Source organism: Puma concolor, chromosome F2 (genome assembly GCF_028749965.1).
Source record: "Puma concolor isolate L17-30 chromosome F2, mPumCon1.1.hap2, whole genome shotgun sequence".
In the NCBI taxonomy this organism is placed as follows: Eukaryota; Metazoa; Chordata; class Mammalia; order Carnivora; family Felidae; genus Puma; species Puma concolor.
The window spans coordinates 26677960-26701135 of NC_141684.1; the positions used below are offsets into that span (position 1 = coordinate 26677960).

The 23176-nt window shown below is 32.9% G+C and overlaps 1 protein-coding gene across 6 annotated transcripts in view; it reads left to right on the forward strand.

Moving 5' to 3' along the window:
• The window catches only part of CSMD3 (CUB and Sushi multiple domains 3), a 1257965-nt gene that overhangs the window by 1178360 nt on the left and 56429 nt on the right, over positions 1-23176 (forward strand). For all 6 annotated transcript variants that reach the window (XM_086695899.1, XM_086695901.1, XM_086695900.1 and 3 more), the window contains 7 exons: positions 1232-1405; positions 7084-7257; positions 10743-10916; positions 11705-11890; positions 13830-14003; positions 16843-17025; positions 21907-22083. In XM_086695899.1, coding sequence (XP_086552025.1) covers positions 1232-1405; positions 7084-7257; positions 10743-10916; positions 11705-11890; positions 13830-14003; positions 16843-17025; positions 21907-22083 — 1242 coding nt within the window. The remainder of the gene's footprint in view (positions 1-1231; positions 1406-7083; positions 7258-10742; positions 10917-11704; positions 11891-13829; positions 14004-16842; positions 17026-21906; positions 22084-23176) is intronic.

Genomic DNA, 23176 nt, shown 5'->3' on the forward strand with positions numbered 1-23176 from the left:
GAGAGACAGAGCATGAACGGGGGAGGGTCAGAGAGAGAGAGGGAGACACAGAATCTGAAACAGGCTCCAGGCTCTGAGCTGTCAGCACAGAACCCAATGCAGGGCTTGAACTCACGGACTGCGAGATCATGACCTGAGCCGAAGTCGGTCGCCCAACCGACTGAGCCACCCAGGCGCTCCTCTTTTCAAGTTTTTAAAACCTACAAACAAAATGTGAAATAGAATTATATCTAATAATTTTTTTTGTGAAAATCAAGTGATATTTTGCATGTAAATCTCTTTATAAACTGTAGAGATCTCAACCAAAATTACTTGTCATTACAAACATACCTCAGAGATACTGTGGGTTCAGTTCCAGACCACCACAATAAAGCCAAAACTGCAATAAAGCAAGTTAAATGAGTTTTTTGGCTTCCTAGTGCATTATAAAACTTACATTTATACTATACTGTGGTCTATTCATGTATAATAGCATTGTGTTTACAAAAACAACGTACAGACCCTAATTAAAAATTATTGCTCAAAACGCTAATGGCCATCTGAGCCTTCAGTGAGTGGTCATCACTGATCCCAGGTCACCACGAAAAATACAATAATAACAAAAACTTTGAAATGTTGTGAAAAGTACCAAAATGGGACACAGAGATACAAAGTGAGCAAATATTGTTGGAAAAATTACACTGATAGGCTTGCTCTGCGCACAGTTGTTACAAACCTTCCTTTTGTGAAGGCACAACATCTGCAAAGCACAGTAAGGTGAGGTATTCCTGTACTATCTTAGCACTGTTTTAGGTACAGAGGAAACTTTGACCCAGGCAAATCAAAAGGATTTCCCAGTGTCACTTTGTAAATCAGAGAGTCAGACCGGTGAATTACCTTTTTCTCATCTTGTGATTTTTTTTTTTTTTTTTTTTTTTTTTTTTTTACAACAACCTACTTGAGTGACCAGATTGGCTAAGCACAAATGCAAAGAAAATAGCTTCATTACAAGTCACTGTCACTTAGAAGGTTTTATGAGACTTGAAGTGGATCAATTTTAAATTATGTCATTTCCCCTGCATTTTCACACTCATTCAAACTTTTTTTTTTTTTACAAAAGTCAGTTTCGATTATAAATAAGTCAGATCATAGACAATTCAAACTGTTGAAAGCATGATTTTGTTACAAGTGGCCACTGACTGTGTCTTTAAGTGTTTTTTTTTTTTTTTTCCTCTTCTTCCTTGTTTTTAAGTTATTTCCTGTGGAGAGCTTCCTACACCTCCAAATGGAAATAAGATTGGAACTCAAACTTCATATGGCTCCACAGCCATCTTTACCTGTGATTCGGGATTCATGCTGGTAGGCTCTGCCGTACGGGAATGCCTTTCTTCAGGTCTCTGGAGTGGATCTGAAACCAGATGCCTAGGTACGGATTTTCGAATTATTTTAACCAACCACACCCCCTGCCCCCCACCCCTAGAAAGGAGGAAGACCTTTTTCCATAATAAGAGATGACCATTTATATCCCATCGGTAAGGATGCTAACCAGAAAATGCTTAACTTTAAAAATGTCTCATGGTAGAAAAGCTATTAAACAGATTACTCTTAAAGTTAATCAACTAGTATTTGAAATGAGAATCTTAGGTCATTAAGGTGAGATGCATTTTCTTCCAGGCATTGTGAAAATAAAAAGGTGAAAACTAATTGCCGAAAATTATACGTCTGCATACTCGGCTGGGTTAATCACTGTAGCAGTTAATGTGTTCTAAACTGTAGTCAATTCTCCTTTCACCTATTTACTTAAAGGTAATGATCAAAGGAGAAAAATGACTTCCACATTCAAAATCTTTCTCCCTTTTAATTTCATAAGATTTTAACATGTGTAATATTACTTTCTAGCAAAGTTTTTAAATACAGTTTTTTTTCAAACCTGATTTTAGGCAAATTGGATTTTTCCCCTTAGGGTTTTTAAATTCATTATTAAAAAAAACTGTTCAGTTAAAGAAACTGAACTAGCTAATTCTGCTTGCCCCTCCTCCTTTATTATTAAAAGAGTATTATGATTTATGCTTTATCTTTTTTCAAAGACTAAAATAATTTTTTAATATTATGAGAGTGGTATGATTTATGCTTTATTTTTCTCCAAAATGATTTCAAGATATGACAGCAAGTACTGAATTAGGCATAATTGTTCTAATAACTATTCACTTATCTGCTGGGAACAAAGGATACTCTTTTTGTTTACCAATTTAACAATTGCTGACTATTATGAACAGGTATTGAAAAATATGGACAATGTTTTGCCTCTAAATATTTACTGAATTTAAGAATATGAGGCATGGCAGAAAAGTGTAGCAATTTAGATACATATTGTTTTGTTAATAAGCTTGAAAATATTTGTGGCAATACAATCATGATTTGAAATTTAAAAAGGTATAGCTAGGGGTTTTCATTAAAATCCTATTTTTCTGCTCTCAGACATATTTGTTCATAGGTATACTTGGAAGCATAGAAATAATGGTTTCTTTATGATAGCACGTATATTTGAATATGCTATAAGACCATAGCATAAAAAGTGGTACAAAATTAAGATCTTTACATATTCACATAGGATTAAAAAATCAAAATATTTTGAATCCTTCCTAAACTACAGGAAGGATTACTGTAGTAAATTACAGATTACTAAATTACAGGTTACTTTAGTTTATATATAACTTTGAAAATGTACATATAAACTAAATTTGAAATACTATATTTTTTGGCTCTATGTCCTGATAAAGTATATAATATTGTGTATTATATGCTGAATATTCTATATAGAGGGTGGTTTTATTTACCCATTTAGAATCCTGATTCTGTTCTTTGAAGAGATAAGTCACAAAAGGAAGATTTGTAAGAAAACATTGCCTCTCGGTCTATGAAGACAACATTGCCATCCATTGCAGAGGATGTAGGTGTCAGCACCTAATATAAATTCCAAAGGATGTTGGTCAAAGGAAAGTGCAATTGCCAAGCAAGCAAATCCCTAGAATCTTACTCTTGAACTTGATTTTAAGGATTAACGTGTTTCAGTCATTCTGATTTTTGAAAAAATAAAAACAAAATGAAAACAAAACAAGCAAACAAACAAAAAACTTGCTCTTTATAGCCCCAGACACTTTTGGCTAAGAATGGCCACTGGAATGTGCTTATAATTTTTTCCCATAAGTATAGTGCCTTTATTCCCAATCCCCCAGCCCTTTATTATGAACTTTTCAATTTTTCATTTGAAACACTAGGCAGTGACCCTTGACATATGCGTGTCTCTATGCCCACCACCTAGATGCTACAATTAGCATTTTTCATATTTGCTTATCACATATCTATCTATCCTTCCAGGGCTCTATTAATCCATCAATTCATTTTTTTTAATGTATTTCAAAGCAACTTGTAGAATTCAGTGCACGTTTTTTTGTTAAACATCTCAGCATGCATCTCATGTATATCATTCCCTAAAGTTTAATACTTGCTTATTTTCTTGATTCTTTTTTACCAAGGCAAAATGTGTATACAATGGAATGTACATCTCATAAACATGCTCATAAGCATGAGTTTTGTCAAGTGGTTTTGTTAAACCACTCTGTAGTTATAGAATATTACAGTTACCTAGGAAAAGTTCCTCATGGCCCTGTACAATCTGCAGTTCCCCCAACCCTGTGACAATAATTGTTTTTTCATCATATGTTAGTTTTCCCTGTTCTCGAAATCCATACAGATGGAATTCTACATTATGTACTGTTCATGTAAGACTTCTTTCATTCTTTTTCATCCATGCTGTTGTGTGTATCACTACTTTTTTCATTGTTGAGCAGAATTCCATTATATGAATATGTCACATGTTGGTCAATCTCTTAATGGTAGACACCTCACCCTTGTCCAGTTTTGGGGCCATTATCAAAAACAAGTTGCAATGAATATTCATGTAAAAGTCTTTTTTTGTGAGTATATGTATTCATTTCTGAGAGATTGGGAGTAGAATTCCTGGAAGACTTCTTGCCTCACATTTTTTCCAGCATGTGGTATAGCTAATCTTTTAATTTTATCCGTGCCATTGGGTACATAAAGGTATATTATAACATTTTAATTTGCGTTGTCTTGATAATTACTGATAGAGTACAATTTCTTGGGCTTTCTGGTTGCAAGGTCTTCATTATTATGTATTTTAGAAGTATTTTCTCACAGCCTGTGACTTGTTTATTTTTCTTTTTAATGAGCAGAAATTTTAGATTTTGTTAAAGTCTGTCTTTGCTGGTTGTTGCTTTCTGTGTCTTGTTTAGGAAACCTTTGCTCAACCATAAGTCACAAAGATTTTCTTTCATATTTTCTTCTAGAAGTTTTATAGTTTTTGGCCTTTTATATCTATGATTTATTTTTAATTTGTTCTTGTATGTATAACAAAGTAAAATTGAGGTTTAGTTTTTTTTTTTTTTTTTTTTTAGAAGGGTATCTGGTACTATTTGTTGAATAGGTTTTATAATAAATCTTGAAATTTTGTATGTATATCCTCCAAATGTGTTCTTAATTTTTAAGATAACTTTAGATACTGTATCTTTTCTAATCTCATGTATGCTTTAGAATTAGCTTATCAATTTTTATTTTAAAAAATCATCTAGTAGAATTATTATCAGGATTACATTGAACCCATAGATCATTTGAGGAGAATTGGCATTTGATAGTGTTGAATCTCCCAACTAATAAACAACATATTTAGTATATTTATTCATTTATATAGGTCTTCAGGGTTTTTTTTCTGCAGTAACAATATTTTGTATTTTTAGCATAGAGATCATGATATATTGCTAAATTTATTCCTGAGAATGTTTAGTGTGTTTCTAATATTATAAATTATATTGTTCATTTTCAATTATGTTTTCTATTGAATTAAAATTTTCACATTAATTGGTTGTTGCTAGTATATAAAAATATAATTATTTAAAATATTTATCTACGATGCCTGCCTGGGTGGATCTGTCGGTTGAGTATCCAACTCTTGATTTTGACTCAGGTCATTATCTTATGGTTCATGAGTTCAAGCCCCACATTGGGCTCCACACTGACAGTGCAGAGCCTGCTTGGGATATTCTCTCTCTCTCTCTCTCTCTCTGTCTCTGTCCCTCACCCACTCATGTTCACTCTCTCTCTCAAAATAAATATTTTACTTACTAGATACTGGTTTATTAACTCAGAAACAGCCAGATGAAAGATTTGCATAAGGCAAGGGATGTGGGAAGGGTGCAGAGCATCCATGCTTTCTGAGGGCTCCACTCTCCTTAATCTCCTAGTGTTCATCAACCCACAAGCTCTCTGAACCCTGTGCTTTTGGTTTTATATGGAGGCTGCATTACATGGGCATAATTGATTAAATCATTGGCCATTGGCAATTAATTCAACTTCTCTTCTTTCCCTCTTCCCCAGAGTTTACAGGGGTGGAATTGAAAGTTGCAACTTTCTAATCACATGGTTGGCTCCTCTGACAACCAGTCCCCATACTAGGGTGAGGTCCCAAAGCCACTTCATTAACACAACAAAAGAGACTTTTTTTTTTTTTTTTTTTGCTCCTATCATTTAGAAAATTCCAAAGGTTTTAGGAACTCTGAGCCAGAAACAGGGACCAAGATCAAATATATATTTCCTATTATAAATCATAATATCTATTGGAGATGTCTTTATCAGGTTGAAAAGTTCCCTATATTCTAAATTTATTGTTAGTTTTCATCATGAAGGAGTACTGAATTTTGCCAAATGCTTTTTCATCCATTGAGATAATTATATACTTTTTTCTCCTTCATTGTCAATATGTCAATATCTTTTTTACTCTGTCAAATTAGAGTGGTTGATTTTATATATGTTTCTAGATTGGTTTTCAAAAATATTAAGGAGTTTTGCATCTATTTTGATGAAGGACATTGGTTTTCCATGTGTCTACCAGGTTTAATATTGGGGCTGATTAAAAACTAACCCTTTTTCTCTAACTTCTAAGAGTGTGTGCAATTTTTTTTTTTTTTTAACTTAAATGTTTGGTTGAAACAGTAAAAACATTTGAGCCTGAGTGGTTTTATGGGGAGGAGTTTGTTTAAGAATTCAAGTACTTTAGAGGTGCCTGGGTGGCTCAGTCACAGTTGAGTGTCCAACTTTGGCTCAGGTCATGATCTCAAGTTTGTGAGTTCAAGCCCTACAACAGGCTCTGGGCTGGCAGTGCGGAGCCTGCTTGAGATTCTCTGTCTTTCTCAAAGTAAATAAAACTTAAAAAAAAAAAAAAAAAGATTGAAAAAAAAAGAATTCAAGTACTTTAATAGATGAAGGGCTATTAATATTTTCTATTTCATCTTGCTTTAGTTTTGGTATTTAATTTTCAAAGTAGTTGTCCTTCAGAACTGTTACATGTATTGGCATAAAACTGTTCTTCATTTTACCTTATCCTTTTAATCCCTGTAAACTTGTAGTGGTATCACTTCATTCATTTCTGTTTTTGGTAATCTTGTTCTCTGCTTTTGTGTGCTAGATAGAATTAGCTAGGAGTTGAGAAATTTTGCTGCTATTTTTAAAGAAAGATTTTTTAGCTTAGGTAATGTTCTCTGTTGTTTTCTATTTTCTATTTTATTGATTTCTGTAACTGCTTTAATATACCCTTTCATCAACTTTAGTTTTATTTTCTCTTCTTTATTTTGTCCCTCTTTGTCCTGTTCTTAAGGTGGAATCTTAACTCATTGATTATATATCCATTTTCCTTTTTAATAAAAACAATGCTATAAATTTTTTCACTAAGCACTGATTTATCTGTATTCCTCAAGATTTGATGTGTTTTATTTTTATTTTTACACAGAGTGAAATGTTTTCTAACTCCTTTTAGACCCAAGTGTTGCAAGAAGTGTGTTTTCTTTTAATTCCCAAATATCTGACATTTTGCTGAGTATCATATTTATCTTTATGTCATACGATCATGTTTGCATTATTTGTAGCATGCTTGTAAATAAACTTTTAAGAGTTTAGTAGTGTTATATATGTATTTAAATACACACGACTTAGTTCACAATGTTAAAAATATTACTTTCTGACCCATTTCAGCGGGTCACTGTGGAATTCCAGAGCTCATTGTGAATGGTCAAGTCATTGGAGAAAATTATGGATACAGAGACACTGTTGTTTATCAATGTAATCCTGGTTTTCGATTGATTGGTTCTTCAGTGAGAATATGTCAACAGGATCACAATTGGTCTGGTCAGCTCCCATCCTGTGTGCGTAAGTAAGCATGACAGAAGTAATTAGAAGTCTCTGTTCTCATATAATTACCAATAATTTTTTCTTAGGAAAGATGCACATACACTCAGAGACACATAAAACCATCCATAAAACCATGAAAGCAGAAGAAAATATTAGAATGTCTGTTATTATTTGTTTTTTTATAAAGATAAGAAATTAAATTCAGCTATTCTACTACTTAACATAAATATATAATATTTATAAGTGCATATTCCTGTATGGAAGGTGTATTCTTGACTAAGTTTTACTTATAAGGATTTTAATTTGTTGAGAGTAAATGCAGCAGCATCAATATTGTCATGATGTACTATTATGAAACTTTTTATAGCGGAAAATACTTTGGATAAATTTTTTTCTAATAATTATGATGCTGTAGTTGTTACATCAATATCATATCCTGATGGTATAATTAGTAGGGAAAAATTCATCCGACATGACATGAAGAACTGTTGTTCTCATTCCAGTTCTATTACTAATTACGTGAGCTAATACAGGTCATTTAATCTCTCTAGGCCTTAATTCCCTTATATATGAAGTGAATGGTTAAAAGTAGTTATAATTATCATTCCTTTTAGCTTCAAAATCCATCTTATTCTTAAATGCATCAATATTAGATGTGCACATTTAATATAATTATAATATTTTTTCATGAAAGCTTATGTGAAATATTTAAAATGTATTTAAGTTTGTTTTAAAGCATTCTTTTCACTATTTTAAAATTCACAGGGGCACCTGGGTGGCTCAGTTGGTTGAGCATCTGACTTTAGTTCAGGTCATGATCTCATGGCCAGTGGGTTCAAGCCCCACATCAGGCTCTATGCTGACAGCTCAGAGCCTGAAGCCTGCTTCAGATTCTGTCTTTCCCTCTCTCTCTGCCCCTCCCCCACTTACACTATGTCTCTGTCTCTCAAAAATGAATAAATGTTAAAAAAAATTTAAATTCATACAAAATTGTGTAACACTATGTAATTTGGGAATTGTTTCAATATCTCTACTGGTTCAACAAATATCTCTCTGATCCTTAAGTTAATTTAGATATGAACTTACACATGAAGAATATAGTGGAATGTAAAATAAAACCTTTTTATCAATAATTTTTATTTTTTTTTATTTTTTTTTAATTTTTTTTCAACGTTTTTTATTTATTTTTGGGACAGAGAGAGACAGAGCATGAACGGGGGAGGGGCAGAGAGAGAGGGAGACACAGAATCGGAAACAGGCTCCAGGCTCTGAGCCATCAGCCCAGAGCCTGACGCGGGGCTCGAACTCACAGACCGCGAGATCGTGACCTGGCTGAAGTCGGACGCTTAACCGACTGCGCCACCCAGGCGCCCCATATCAATAATTTTTAAATACAGCTGCTGTGCTTTGTGCTTTCTGTTTATGGCATAGATTTGCCCAGTGGGCATTTATTATGACTGTTATAGTACAAAAGTAATAATAAAAATTGAATACTGATAATTCTTTTATTTATCTTACTCCACTGAATACCCAGCATTACACAATGTTTCATATCACAATCGATCCTATTTTGGACCTGAAAGGCAATTATCAATGTATCTCTTATTAGTGTCTTTTTTCTAATCATTTCCGTCCCCAATAACTGACCTTTATTATAATCGGTGTTAGAAAATGAGAATAAACACTAAATATGTTGTAATTGTGACATCATATGATCATACTATAAAGATTTTGAAGGCTTCAGATACATAACACATGGGACTTTTAGCATGGATTCATTAGAAATATTTCACTTATTCTGTGACTAATTACATCCAAATTTATAAATTTCATTGTCAATTTTTTACACAAACAACACATATTCATTGAAGTTCTACTTTCATGGAAAATACTTCCAGGGGCTGAAATTTAATAGAATAATAGAGCATAGAGTTAACAATCAATACTACTTTCCTAAGGGGCATATGTGTGTGTGTGAGAGAGAATGTGCACACGCACACACACATGCACAAACTGATGATTTAAAGAGAGCATATTATGCCTGGGTCTGTCCTAGATTTTTTCCCCTTTCATTTATATTCAGGTCTAGCCAACTAATACCACTGTTTTTCTTGTTGAATAATTGAGACTATAAAAGAAAATTGGCCTTTGGGGTAAAACTGGTTTCTTTATTGATAATTTTAACAAGAATAAGATGCAGTTAAATTTCCAAATGAGTAGATTGACATTAACAACACAGCTGAAAAATAATTGCTCTTGGGTCATTTCAAAAGTCCTAAAAGTGACTATGGTTTTTCATTGTGCCCAATTATGAAGCACTATTACTGGATTTGCTCTGATTAATAGAGGGAGATGATGCAATAAAACAGTTCACAGAAAAAGAGTGGTCAGGAAAAGTCCAAGCACTACATAAAATCAGAACAGAACTCTAACCCTAAAAAACTTTTAAATATTTTACCTAATTGATACATCATTTCCCAACAAAATTGCGCTAAATTATGAAACATCAATTGTGAAGAAAATAAGCCATTAAGATTGATTGTTTTAGAGAATGTTCATCTTGGTATCTCAAAATAGTAAGGAGAATTCTAATACAGCATTGTGCATTATTTTTGTTTACATTATATAGTCACGTTAATTTTTTTTTTTTAATTTTTTTTTCAACGTTTTTTATTTTATTTTTGGGACAGAGAGAGACATAGCATGAACGGGGGAGGGGCAGAGAGAGAGGGAGACACAGAATCGGAAGCAGGCTCCAGGCTCCGAGCCATCAGCCCAGAGCCTGACGCGGGGCTCGAACTCACGGACCGCGAGATCGTGACCTGGCTGAAGTCGGACGCTTAACCGACTGCGCCACCCAGGCGCCCCTAGTCACGTTAATTCTTGACGCACACTTTGTCTATTATCCATAAAAATGAATCATATAAATGATATTAAAATATTTCAAAATTAAATAAATAAAACTTATTTTATTAAACAATAAATAAATAAAAATAAATAAATAAATAAATTATTAATTAAATTTAAAAAATCCTGTTTTTATATACCTTTAGTTCTCAGACTTAACTAGAAGAGGAAAATAGGTTTGGTTTCATTCTTCTGCTACTAACTAGAGACATAAACTTCAATCATTCCCAGATTTTTTTGAATTTCAGTATTTGTCCCTAAAGAGAGAGAGAGGGAGGGAGGAAGGGGGAGAGAGAGGGAGAGATAGAGAGAGATAAGGAAAAGGTACCACGATTCTTTAAGCATCTCTGCATCACCTGCATAAAATGATCACGATTATAAATATATATCTATTTACTAATATAATATTTCTATCATGTTAGACTATTTTGGCATTCTAAATTGCTCATTTGTAAAGGTAAAAGCACTTAAGTATATTTTCACATAAAAGTGATCTTCTTTCTATGTTCTTTGGAATGACTGACTGCAATTGTCATGTGATAACTGATAACCAAATATTCTGCTTTGTTCTTCTCTCCCTCACCCATTGCCATTAGCTGTTAGCTGTGGTCACCCTGGTAGCCCAATTTATGGAAGAACAAGTGGCAATGGATTCAACTTTAATGATGTGGTGACATTCTCTTGCAATATTGGGTATGTAATGCAAGGGCCCACAAAGGCGCAGTGCCAGGCCAACAGACAGTGGAGCCATCCCCCACCAGTGTGCAAAGGTAAAAGTCTAATGATATTCCAGCTTAGAGCATGGTAGTAATATGTTGTGTCAACATATGTGACAACATTGAAATAGCTTGGGCAGATTAGTAGAAAGTTTTCAGCTAATAAACCAAACAGATTTAATATTGATGTTCTTTCATGTAGCTATGCTTTCCTTTTCTCCTTAATTTTTACCTTATGGTTTTAAAAGGTAAAGTTAGCAGGTTTTATTTTAACTGCTTAGCTTTATTATCTTGTGCCCATTTTATGGCTGCCTCTAAAAAGTCATTAAGGTCATTTTTACTTGTTTCATTTATAAATAAGGTAACTTACCTTTGGATTTTTTTTTCATATTTTTGGAGAGACTGTTTGAGTCCTGTATTACCATTTGCCTACACTGGGGGGTTATTTATTGTTTTCTCTATAGAAATAGATTAAAGAGAATTTCTTGGTGTTTTTCCATTTCCAAAGAAGTATGATATACTTCATATTGTCTGATAAAATACAATCAAGTTATAATTTTTCTACATTTTTTGTGGTTTAACTATAGCTTACGGTATCATTCTTTAAATCTATACTCAGAAGAATACTTATGGAGGTACCATTATTCAAAGTTTTTTCAAAAACCTTTTCCTATCTTTTCAACCATATGATTTCACTTCATTAGATAGCCCATTCATTAATTTTATTCCTAGAATATTTGATTTAATTGAATTTACCTTTGATACTCCATCTCTGATGGAAATCTATGTAGGTCTATGTATATTATTCTAAACACAACTTTCAAAATTTGTCATCTGTTTAGTGGTGAACTGCTCTGATCCTGGAATTCCAGCCAATTCCAAACGAGAAAGTAAAATAGAACATGGAAATTTCACCTATGGCACTGTGGTATTCTATGATTGCAATCCTGGATATTTCTTATTTGGATCTTCAGTTTTAATATGTCAACCAAATGGACAGTGGGACAAACCTTTACCAGAATGTATCAGTAAGTAGATAATGTGAATTATTCCTTGAGAAAATGCCATGGAAGCAAAATGGATGTCTATTGTCTTATAAAGTATCTAGAGCTATATGTCAGAAGGATTTTGTTTTTAATTATTTCTTGTAATTTAATTTTTTATTTAATTTTATATTGTGAAACTATACTTCCCTGTAGTCTGCCACTTGAATGCCAAATGCCATTTTTTATTAATATGAACGGGATTCTTTGGTTTTGAGCTTTGATAAAGCAGATAGATTATGAAAAGCAACATCTTTTATAGCCTATGATATTACCATCCCATAAAAGGCAATTATATTTTGATTTTCCTTTGTGCTAATATTTTAAATTTCATTTAAGGCTATATTAGTCTCAATGTAAACATCTACCAGGGCCTTAGAGTCCTTGAGGATTTAGACAAATGTGTTACTTAAAACTTATTGATTTAAACATTTATCATATTACAGACACATACACATATAAATGCAGTAAATGTTAATACACATCGTTTTTCAAGTCAGTGAACATCAATTGGAGTACACTGTGTTATATGTTATGTTGGAGCTGTAGAATATAAATAACATAAACTATAGAAGATATGCACGAAATTCGCATGCATAGTGAGGAAATAATTTAATAGAAATAATTACGTGAGAATATAGAGAAATGAACATGAATTTAAAATATTTAGTTAGTTATTAAGTCTCAGCTATAGCTATGTCTCAAAGAGTTGATGAGTCATGAAAAGAAAGACAAGAACTTTATAGATTGAAGAAGCAGTGAATCAAAACTCATTGTGCAAGTGATTTTTGGTTATACTAAATTTCTAAATTATAAAATTATTTTATGATAATGTTTTACTTAAAGATACTTTATAGGGTGGGATTTCTTGAAAATTTTGTGAAATCATTCATGCACTAATGAGGCCACAAAACTTTATGCAGTGCCCATTAAATTTCAGCTTCCTTGCAAATTAGTCAATTGTTGATCTTTTGCTTAAAATGTATTCCACTTGTTTATACAGTTTAGTCTAATAGTTTGACTATTTCACTTACTTTACTTTGTGCGGCTATAGCATTAAAGTTAAAAATCTTTCATAAGACATATAAACATGAACTTTTTCAGATTTTCTTAGCTCTCATGCACATTTTTTGCCTTTTTAATTTCCTGTAGTATCTTTGGTAAATGCAAAGTACTCAAGGGTTTTTATTAAGTTTATATCCCCTTATGTGCTATTTAAGATTCTGGAGTTACATTGCATTGAATATTTTTCCATGTTACAACTAAAAGGGGATACACAGTTCCCAAGCTATCTCTAGGTTATAAAGAAAATTCTACAATGCACTGATATCTGATTCCACTATGCTTAGTAGTGTTTCAGTTAACAAGACACAGTATTTTCTTCATACAGCATGAGTTATACATTACCAGCCAGGATTAGAATTATTCTAGACTATATATTAGATTGTGTGTCACAGATCCATCTTCAAATGAGTTTCCTCTCCTTTACCTTCAAAATCCTTCCATTTTAATTTCTGTATGGGCTCATTTTGAATCCCATATAGCATTGCAGGTCTTTATTTAGCTATTTCACATTACTTCTCTCTCTAACTTGCATATCCTTGTCCGGGCACATATATACTTCAAACCCATGCACGTATGCGTATAAACACACACTCACCAACACACACATAACAGAGTTAAACTCACTCATTCATGCATACTTAGGATGTTCCTGCAAAACACTGGTGAGCAGGTTAACAAGATTACTCATATAACTGCAACTTACATTTTATTTTTTAAAAGCTAGCTTTCACATGGATGTTTGACTTCGGGAGGTTAGGTATATTTGAACAGATAATTTACTTCTGATTTATAAAAAGTGGTGCAGGTTGTTCGATAGGAGATATAAAAAAATTTTATATTCAATAATTATGTATTGTAGTGATTGACTGTGGACACCCTGGCGTTCCTCCTAATGCAGTCCTGTCTGGTGAGAAGTTTACCTTCGGGTCCACTGTTCACTATTCCTGCACAGGAAAGCGTACCCTTCTAGGCCAGTCATCAAGGACTTGCCAGTTAAACGGCCATTGGAGCGGAGCACAACCTCATTGTTCAGGTACCACTTGGAAAATTGGACAGTGTGTGCTGAAAGTTGTATTATTCGTATTGTTATTATTAGAAATATATACACAAAACATCTCTAAAGGGATAAAAATAATACAGTTTTTAAAATCTCATGAGACAAACTGTAAGATAATTTATACATTTATTGGAATACTTCTTAAGACAATTTAGATTCAGAGCACAAATTAATACTCATCTTTTAGATGATAAATTACTGATACATGTTTGAACTGTGTTGTAGCTAATGTAAATAATTAAGTGGTTTTAGGATGCTACTTTGAGTACAATGCTTTTGTTCATTAAAATGGTGAATGACTCAAGTTTGAGTATTCCATTTTAGCCGATGCCAATGTAATTTTCCCCAGAAAACAATGTTATTTAAATGATTTTTCTGTTAGAGTTCAATTCTATTAAACTTTCTACACAATCAATTACTTAATAGCATACTTTTAAAATAAAGCCCTAAATGTTTTAAATTAAACCTAGCCAAGTTTTCTGAAAGATATTAATAGATAATATATAATTTGAGTTTCTGTAACCCAAATAGAGTTATCTTATAATAAATGAATGTCGAAGCTATTAAAAATTAATAATTTATTGAACAGTATTTGATAAATCTTCTTTTGAGCTGTTTAAGCTACTGCTTTTCTTGAGAAAAATGTCACTTAGGGCACCTGAGTGGCTCAGTCAGTTGAGCATCCAACTTCGGCTCAGGTCACAGTCTTGGGGTTAGTGAGTTTGAGACCTGCTTCAGATCCTCTGTTTCCCTCTCTCTCTCTCTCTGCCCCTCCCCTACGTGCGCTCTCCTTCTCAAAATTAAATAAACAAGCAAAAATAATGTCAATTAAGTTTTAGATCTGTGATGTCTCCCTTTTTGATACTACTTATTCTATATTTGTTTTTACCCATCAGTTAAATGTCGGTGCTTATTTTTCTGCCTGTTGTTTTATTTATATTTTGCTCATTATCTTTAGATTATTTTCTCTGTGGAGATCATGATGATGACGCAACATCGAGTTGTTTTCCCTTTAGAAGTAAAAGCTGTGAAATGGGGGTGCCTGTGCAGCTCAGTCAGTTCACTATCTGACTTCGGCTTAGGTCATGATCTTGCTATTCAAGGGTTTGAGCCCCCACTGGTCTCTGCGTTGACAGCTCAGAGCCTGGAGCCTGCTTCAGATTCTGTGTCTCCCTCTTTCTCTGCCCCTCCCCCAGCTCATGCCCTGTCTCTCTCTCAAAAATAATTAAACATAAAAAAAATGTTTACAAAAAGTTGTGAAATGGTTACTTATTTCAGAGTCTTCTTATGATTAGTGGTTAATCCCTGTGAAGTAACTACCTAGGTCTTCAAATTTAGTCTATAGATTTAAAAAAAAAAAACTCTTATTTTTAATGTGACCATAATGTGACTTTAATGAGAATTAAAACTCTTATCTTACAGTAACTCAATTAACTCAGATAACCGATTATGAATAAAAACATAAACCTATATGCATATATCCCAATGTATTACAAAACTGCTTCTGAATTGCAAACAAGAATGCACATAGATATGTAAAGTGGAATAGTGATCTTAACATTTTGTGTGGTTGTTATTATTACATCACATGAAAATGAGGTGGTGTAAAGAAGGATTCCAAATACACAGGGCACGTCAAAAAAGCATCTACACACAGCATTTTCAATGTATATGCCTTCAAGTTTCTCTCTCTCCTTCTTTCTCTCTCTTAATGTATAATAATATAGTGGCAACTCTGATTAGAATTATTTAAGAAATGATAAAGGGACTGAATAAATCTTAATGTTAAAATCAAAAGATGAACACCTAGCCATGAGCAAAATCCTTGTTAGGAACTTAAGTCAGAGGCCCCTGGGTGACTCAGTTGATCAAGCATCTGACTCTTCATTTTGGCTCAGTTCATGATCTCATGGTTTATAGAACAGAGCCCCACGTCGGGCTCTGTGCTCACAGCACAGAGCCTGTTTCGGATTCTCTCTCTCCCTCCCTCTCTGTTCCGTTACTACTCATTGTCTCTCTCTCTCCCAAAATAAAGAAATAAACATTTTTTAAAAGGAGCTTAAGTCAGAATTTCTAATCTTTGTTTACAATTTATTTTTATATTTTCATATTGGAAAGAATATAATTCATGTATCTTTGATCAGTGGCCATTGGTAGAGAAAATTAGGGGTGAGATTTTAGTCTACAGGATACTGTATTGTAACATTTACGTTTTCCAGCACATTACAGTTCTAATTTCACACGCAAAAATATTTTCAGCTATTAGGAAATTCAGAGAAGGAAACATGCAAATTATCAAATACAGTTTTTAATTTTAGTTTTATAAATTCTTTGTCATTTGAGCTCATAGTATTATCAATTATAAATTTTCCATTAATTTGGTCATTATCTAGGTTTTGAGATACTGAAAATGTCCTTAGCCTGTTTACTAGGCCCAAATATCACAGATGTGGCAAATAACATTATGCTCTGCATGATTTTCTTTTTTCTTTAGGCCTTTTCTATGACTGGACTCAGATGGGAAATGTGAATTATGATTTTGTCCAGTCAGTTTATCATATTAAGTGGGCTTGGATGGCTCAGTGAGTTAAGCACCCAACTCTTGACTGTAGCTCAGGTCTTGATCTCAAGATCATGAGTTCAGGATCTGAGTTGAGCTCCACTCTGGGCATCTAGCCTACTTAAAAATAAATGAATACAAATTTTTTAAAAACACAGCATGCACAAACACAAAAGCCTACAAGCATTTGGACTAAATCATGAACATAGTCAACGTTTAATGAGATGAATTAATCTGAACTGTATTGAATTTCAGGCGATGCTACTGGTACCTGTGGGGATCCGGGTACTCCTGGTCATGGTTCTAGACAGGAAAGTGATTTCAGAACCAAAAGCTCTGTACGTTTTGCTTGTGATATTGGTTATATCCTTCATGGCTCAGAAGAAAGAACGTGTTTAGCCAATGGCAGTTGGACTGGAAGGCAACCAGAATGCAAAGGTAATCTAAGCAGAAACTAAATACACTGAAAGGATTGAAATTTAATGTGCATCTAAATTCAGTTGGTCACTATACCTCAGGTGCAATCACTCCTAGCCATTCGTCCTGTCGCAACGCTGGAATAAAGGCACTAGTACTACATTTAACTGACCTCATCCTATAGGAGAACTATGATAGATAATAATTATAAAAAAAATCTCTCATGGGCTATGTATACACAAACATTATTTAATACAGCAAACATCGCGATGGGAAAAATTAAAAATATTTCTTAAAAGCATTTATATTTACCTCTTCACCACAGACCTTTACGTAATAGACACTATCAGGGAAAAAACAGATTGTTCTTGACATTAGTTCAAGATCTGTTTTAGTTTTCAGGTTTGTAGAAATGGAAAAATATAGAAAGATGCCTAATAATAAATGAAATTTTTATGTATAGAGTACAGCTGTTGATAGCTTGAATCCTTAAAAATTTTGGTGTTTAGGTAAAATTGTTAATCATTCTGACTGACTCAGAGTTAACATAATTAACTCTTTACAGATTGGCTAGAAAATGAAGTGTCGCTGAAAAATTATCCATATAATTTAAACTGTTCTTTTTGAGATGACTTTAGTGCAAAAGCTAAACTTACAAAGGTATTTATGAAATGTACTTGATGTTTTACCAAATGTAATAGGTTTTATAAATAGAAAGTAAGTCCCAATAGAACCTTCTTGACAGTTTCCTGATTGATTATATTTCAAAATCCTTTGACGATGTTTAAAATTAGTGTCCGCATTCTAGCAAAGAAGGATAGTTATCTTTTTTTAACATTACCAAATTTAATCTTAATTAAGAGACTTGCAGCTCAGTTGCTACTATAAGGGAAACAAATTGAGAAACAATATTGCTGAGCAAAAGACAATAAGTAAGACTAAGATCTTTAATGACTCCTCAAACTTATTTTCCAAAGGAAAAATCTCTATAAATATATTGTACATGGGTGATCCTTTTGTTTGGCTGAACTACAAAACAGTTTTTAGATGAAATGTGTGGTGCTGACTTTGTTTTGTTAGTATGTACATTATGGATAAAAAAGAACGAGGAGTTAGAGCAAATATAACAGAATTAACATTTTTCTCATGGATGGAGTTCATACAAATCATTTAAGAAAGCATTCTAGTAGATGAGTAGACAGAAGGAATGAACAGAAAACACAGAGGAGCCAAAAAACAATATTGTAACCTATAGAAAAAAATTCTACATAACTACTTGTCAGAAAATTAGAATTGATCATCAAAGCATCATTTTTCACCTGTTTAAAAATGAAATTCTAGTGTATGTACAACAAAACTAGAACTTGAAAACATTTCTGGAGGTTTTTTTGTCATAATATTTTAGGATAGGATAATTTGACAAAATACATATTTATTCATAGAATATATATAGCTTTGATTTATTAACTTCATTTTTGAGGATTTTTTCCTAAGAAAATAAAAATATTAAAGAAAACACACAATTGTGATGATGCAATTTTATATTTCTAATTGGTTATGACCAGCAACAATTGAAAATAATTAGACAGCAGTACGAAAAATATTACATAAGCAACTCTATGTTTACATGGTGTAACAGTATATCATCAATAAAATATTAGAATAAAGGCCATGAGAAAATGTAAATTTCTCATGTAAATTTCATGTAAAACTGTTAAAAATTAAGATTCAGAATTAGGCACTCTAGTAAAATTCATGGGAAATGATATTTATTTAAAACAAAGAATAAAAGGCAGTACACAAAAATGATAATAGGACAGAGTGGTGAAATTTGGAGGATTTTATTCTCTTTATTCCAAATGTTTTGTAACATTATATTACGTTAGTAACAGTAAAATATAAAAGCTTTCATAGGATGTATGGATGTGATGAATAAAACACATGAAAATAAAAATATCAAATGTTTTAAAATAATTTAATAAATAGAAAATACAAATTTAAAGAACATAGCATTTTGATAAACTGACAAGGATTTTAAAAATGATGGTGTGTGATGTTGCAGAGAACGTGTGAAAACAAGCAAAATTTTTTTACACCATTGATACAAGTGCATTGTTATAACATCTTGGGTAACTCTATATATACTTCAAAAAAGTAAAAACATTTTTCAAAAATAAAAATCATTGAGAAATTCCACTTCCAGAAATTTATCTTAAAAATACCATATGATTTCACTCATGTGGAATTTAAGAAACAAAACACAGGATCATAGGGGAAAAAGAGAGAGCAGAAAATCAAGAAACAGACTCTTAACAATGGAAAACAAACTCATGGTTACCAAAGGGGCAGTGGATGAGGTGACAGATTAAGCAGCGTTCTTGTGATGAGCACCGAGTGTTGTATGAAAGTGTTGAAGCAACAAATTGTACACCAGAAGCTCATATTACGTTGTAGGTTAATTAATTGGAATTTAAATAAAAACTTAAAAAACGGGACCTATGTACACAGTTGTATACATAAACTAGAGTATGTTAAACTGTATTATATGATAAAGAAAAAAAACTAAATTAATTTCATGTTGGTCAATAGGAGATTGGTTAGTTAAGTCATGAATATACATATAATAGAAAACTATCCAGTTACTAAACTTTATGAAAGAAGGATGCCCTAATTATAATGTTGAGTACGAAAAATAAGATTACAAAATAACATATTTCTATCTTTTAAAAGGGTATTATTTTACTCCTGTGTACTCTGTGCTTAGCACAGTGCCTGAAATAAACATCATGATGAATATATATCCATTTATATATATTTGCATATGCATATTAATATAAGTATATATAAATATTTTACCAAGTGCTATCTCTTGGTGGATTTATACATTACCTTTAATTTCTTCTTTATACTTTCATTTATTTTTTGACTTTTTATAAATAGCTATCACCTTGATAAAAAGTGACAAAAAAGGTACAGTAATTTTAAAAATTATCTCTAGTAACAAAAAAGGGTGAACATAAAATATGATTCATATAATGTATCTGACACACAAAAATAACCAACTGGCAAAAATATATCATGTTTAAGCCTTTCATTTACTAGTCTCAATAAAATCCAATACTCTCATTATACACTATCATAATCATGCTTATGAATTTGTGCTAGTTAAAATCTGCCATTAACTAGTTGTTAGACCTTGGGCAAGTTACTTAATCCTTGTGTGCCTCATTTTCCTACCAGGGAATGGCAATGATGTTAATATCAACTCAGAATTTTTGTGATATTAATTAATATTGAAAAAGTTGTGGCCGTCACATAGTAAGTGCTCAATGAATGTTAACCATCATTTGTATTAGATTAGGTCAATTGACAGCTGAGAAATGAGTCTAGGAGAAATGGCTTTGTCAGCTAGTAGTAAACATGAACGGAGCTATGTTCACAGTAACAATCAACTCCCACTTTTCCCAAATGTCAGTATTACAGAGGCAAAGTTGTTATCGCTGCTCTGGCTGTGTCCAAAAAGCTTTCAGCTTTCACGCATGATAGATTTGCACTTAACTCCATTCATTTTAAGTTAATTTTACTTGTGTAATTCAGATAACATTCTGAGTAAGAGAAATGTATGTTTTGAGATGGAGGAATTAGAGACCAGAGAACAGGAGTAATAGTGTGATTTGTCTGTACCTGGAAACCACCCTGACTAGAGAAGTTCTTGATTTTTATTGTGCAAGAGATAGACTGAACCTGGGTCCTTATTACAACATGCAAACTACATGACATCTTAAAACAAGGATAATGTTTTTCAAATCTTTCTTGTGTTGTGTCAAGGCTATGGGACATGACACATAACAGATAGATATGACCAGATTATTATTTTAGGCAGGTACTAATGGATATAGAAGAGGATAATTACTCTTGACAGCACATAAAAATATTTACTGTATCATATATTATTTGGAGTATGACTTTGTTGTATTACGTATGAAATGTGTAAGTTTCCTATCTACATACACGTACACACAAACATACAGTACTATTACAAAGGAATGGCAAAATTAAATAGTTGAGATGCAACACGTGATTTAGATGGTACTTCTAAAACTATAATTACATTTCATATTCATAAAGATAACCTTAAACTACAAAGTACTAACATACCCTTTTATATTACAGCAAAATTTAGTATTATGTCTAACATAGGCTTGCTTTTAAGAGATTTTAAAAATTCACTTATGGCATTAATGACCAATAGTTAAAAATAATACAGACTATCTAATCATATAAGGTATTTGTGTTTGTGATTCTTATTTAGGATATGTTGCAAACTTAATGCCACACATTCATAGAATTTACTTTGTTTTTATTCAATTTATTGTTTTGTACACCTTAGCCCAGAAATAGAGATAATAAAGTTTTAATGCAAATCAGTTATATACTTACATAAATAAAAATATACATGGATGTTTATAATACTTAAGTTGTTCATTTTATATCTACCCTCTTAGTACAATTAAAATAAATCTGTCACATCTTGTTGTTACATCTATTCCAGTTTTACATGAGTTGTTTTTTAGACCGACTCTTCTAATCCTTCTTTGAAAGATTTTGTAGTACCCAAAGGCAGTACTCTCAAGTAATTACTTTACTGTGTAATGTTTCTACCAAAGGCACTAAAAAAAGTCTTCAAAAAGTAGCCGTGATTTGCATCCCAGTAGTTAAACTAATAGAGTCAATATAAATTCATCTTGAATTTCAACTATTTATAAAAGATAATCCAATGCTTCTTTTAGAATCTTTTGTAGCTCCTTTGGATAATTTGAAAGAATCATTTAGTCATTACCTTTTTGTGAGAGGAATTCTAAAAACACTTTTATATCTACTCTTACCCGTTTTGTTTTATAGCCATACAGTGTGGCAACCCAGGAACAACAGCCAATGGAAAAGTCTTTCGGATTGATGGCACAACGTTTTCCAGTTCAGTTATTTATTCTTGTATGGAGGGGTATATCCTTTCTGGACCTTCAGTTAGACAGTGCACAGCCAATGGAACATGGTCTGGAAGCTTGCCTAACTGTACAAGTAAGTTTCTTGTCATTAGTTTAAACTATCACTAGTTATGTGAAACATATTTGAGCATATAAATGTGTATGTGTGTGTTTTGTATTTAATCAAACCATGCCATGTTGTGAATATTGGTATTTGTCTTCCAGAGTAAAAGGAGGTAGTAGTGTTATAGTTAGAATGTGCGCCAGTGACTTTAAGTATCAGTTGGCTTACCAAGGTACTGCACTGGCAGAGGAAAGGGGAATCACAGAACATCAGTGCTGTTAATTATAATTTAACCATTCTTTAAGGATAGTGATGAATTATCAGCTGTAATTGAGATTAAATATACAAAGGAAGCAATTTTATTTTGTCCGTCTAATGCACATCAATAACTGACTTGGTTTTAAAATTTCTAAATGAAGAACATGTTGTTTCTGGGACTCAAAAAGCTGTTGGGCTTTGTCAAACGTAGGGTTGCGAAGGTCAGTAGTTGCTCTCGACAGTGTCAGTGGTGGAGCAGCCCTGGACTGACCTAATAATTCGCAGAAATCTAACTGAGGAGACAGGCTTTATACTGTGTGTGGGCCAATGACCCATTCCCTTCCCTTTAAAAGTGTAGCTCTTTTGTGAGTATTTGCATTTCCTGAATGACCGGCTCAGATGAATCATCCCAGAGGAGGATGCCATCAAAGCCATGTCATGACCTCCTGTGATAGGAGACAGTTGCTTGTAGTTACTATCTTGCCTACAAAGATTGTGTGTGCAGTGACAGGGCTGTTGAGGTGCCTTGTGTGTATAGTGTCTCTTCAAAGGTGAAGGGAGACTATGGCTAGGAGACTATTGAAATGACCACCGAATAGAACACATTAGCCACATCTATAATAGCAAAACGTTTTCCAGTTGTTCATTCGAGTCAGTAAAAAGTAATATCCCTGGCCCTATGTCAGCCCCAGGCATTGTTACATCTAATCTTTTGGATAATTCTTTACCTGCCCTTGGGCAGGTCCTCACAGACTCATCAGTATTTTGCTGAATACTCAGGGAGTTCTCTTCCTACATCTCTCTTTCTTTCTGTGCATGTCCTTTCTGGTACTCTGTCTCACAAACTCTATCCATTTTGCTCCCT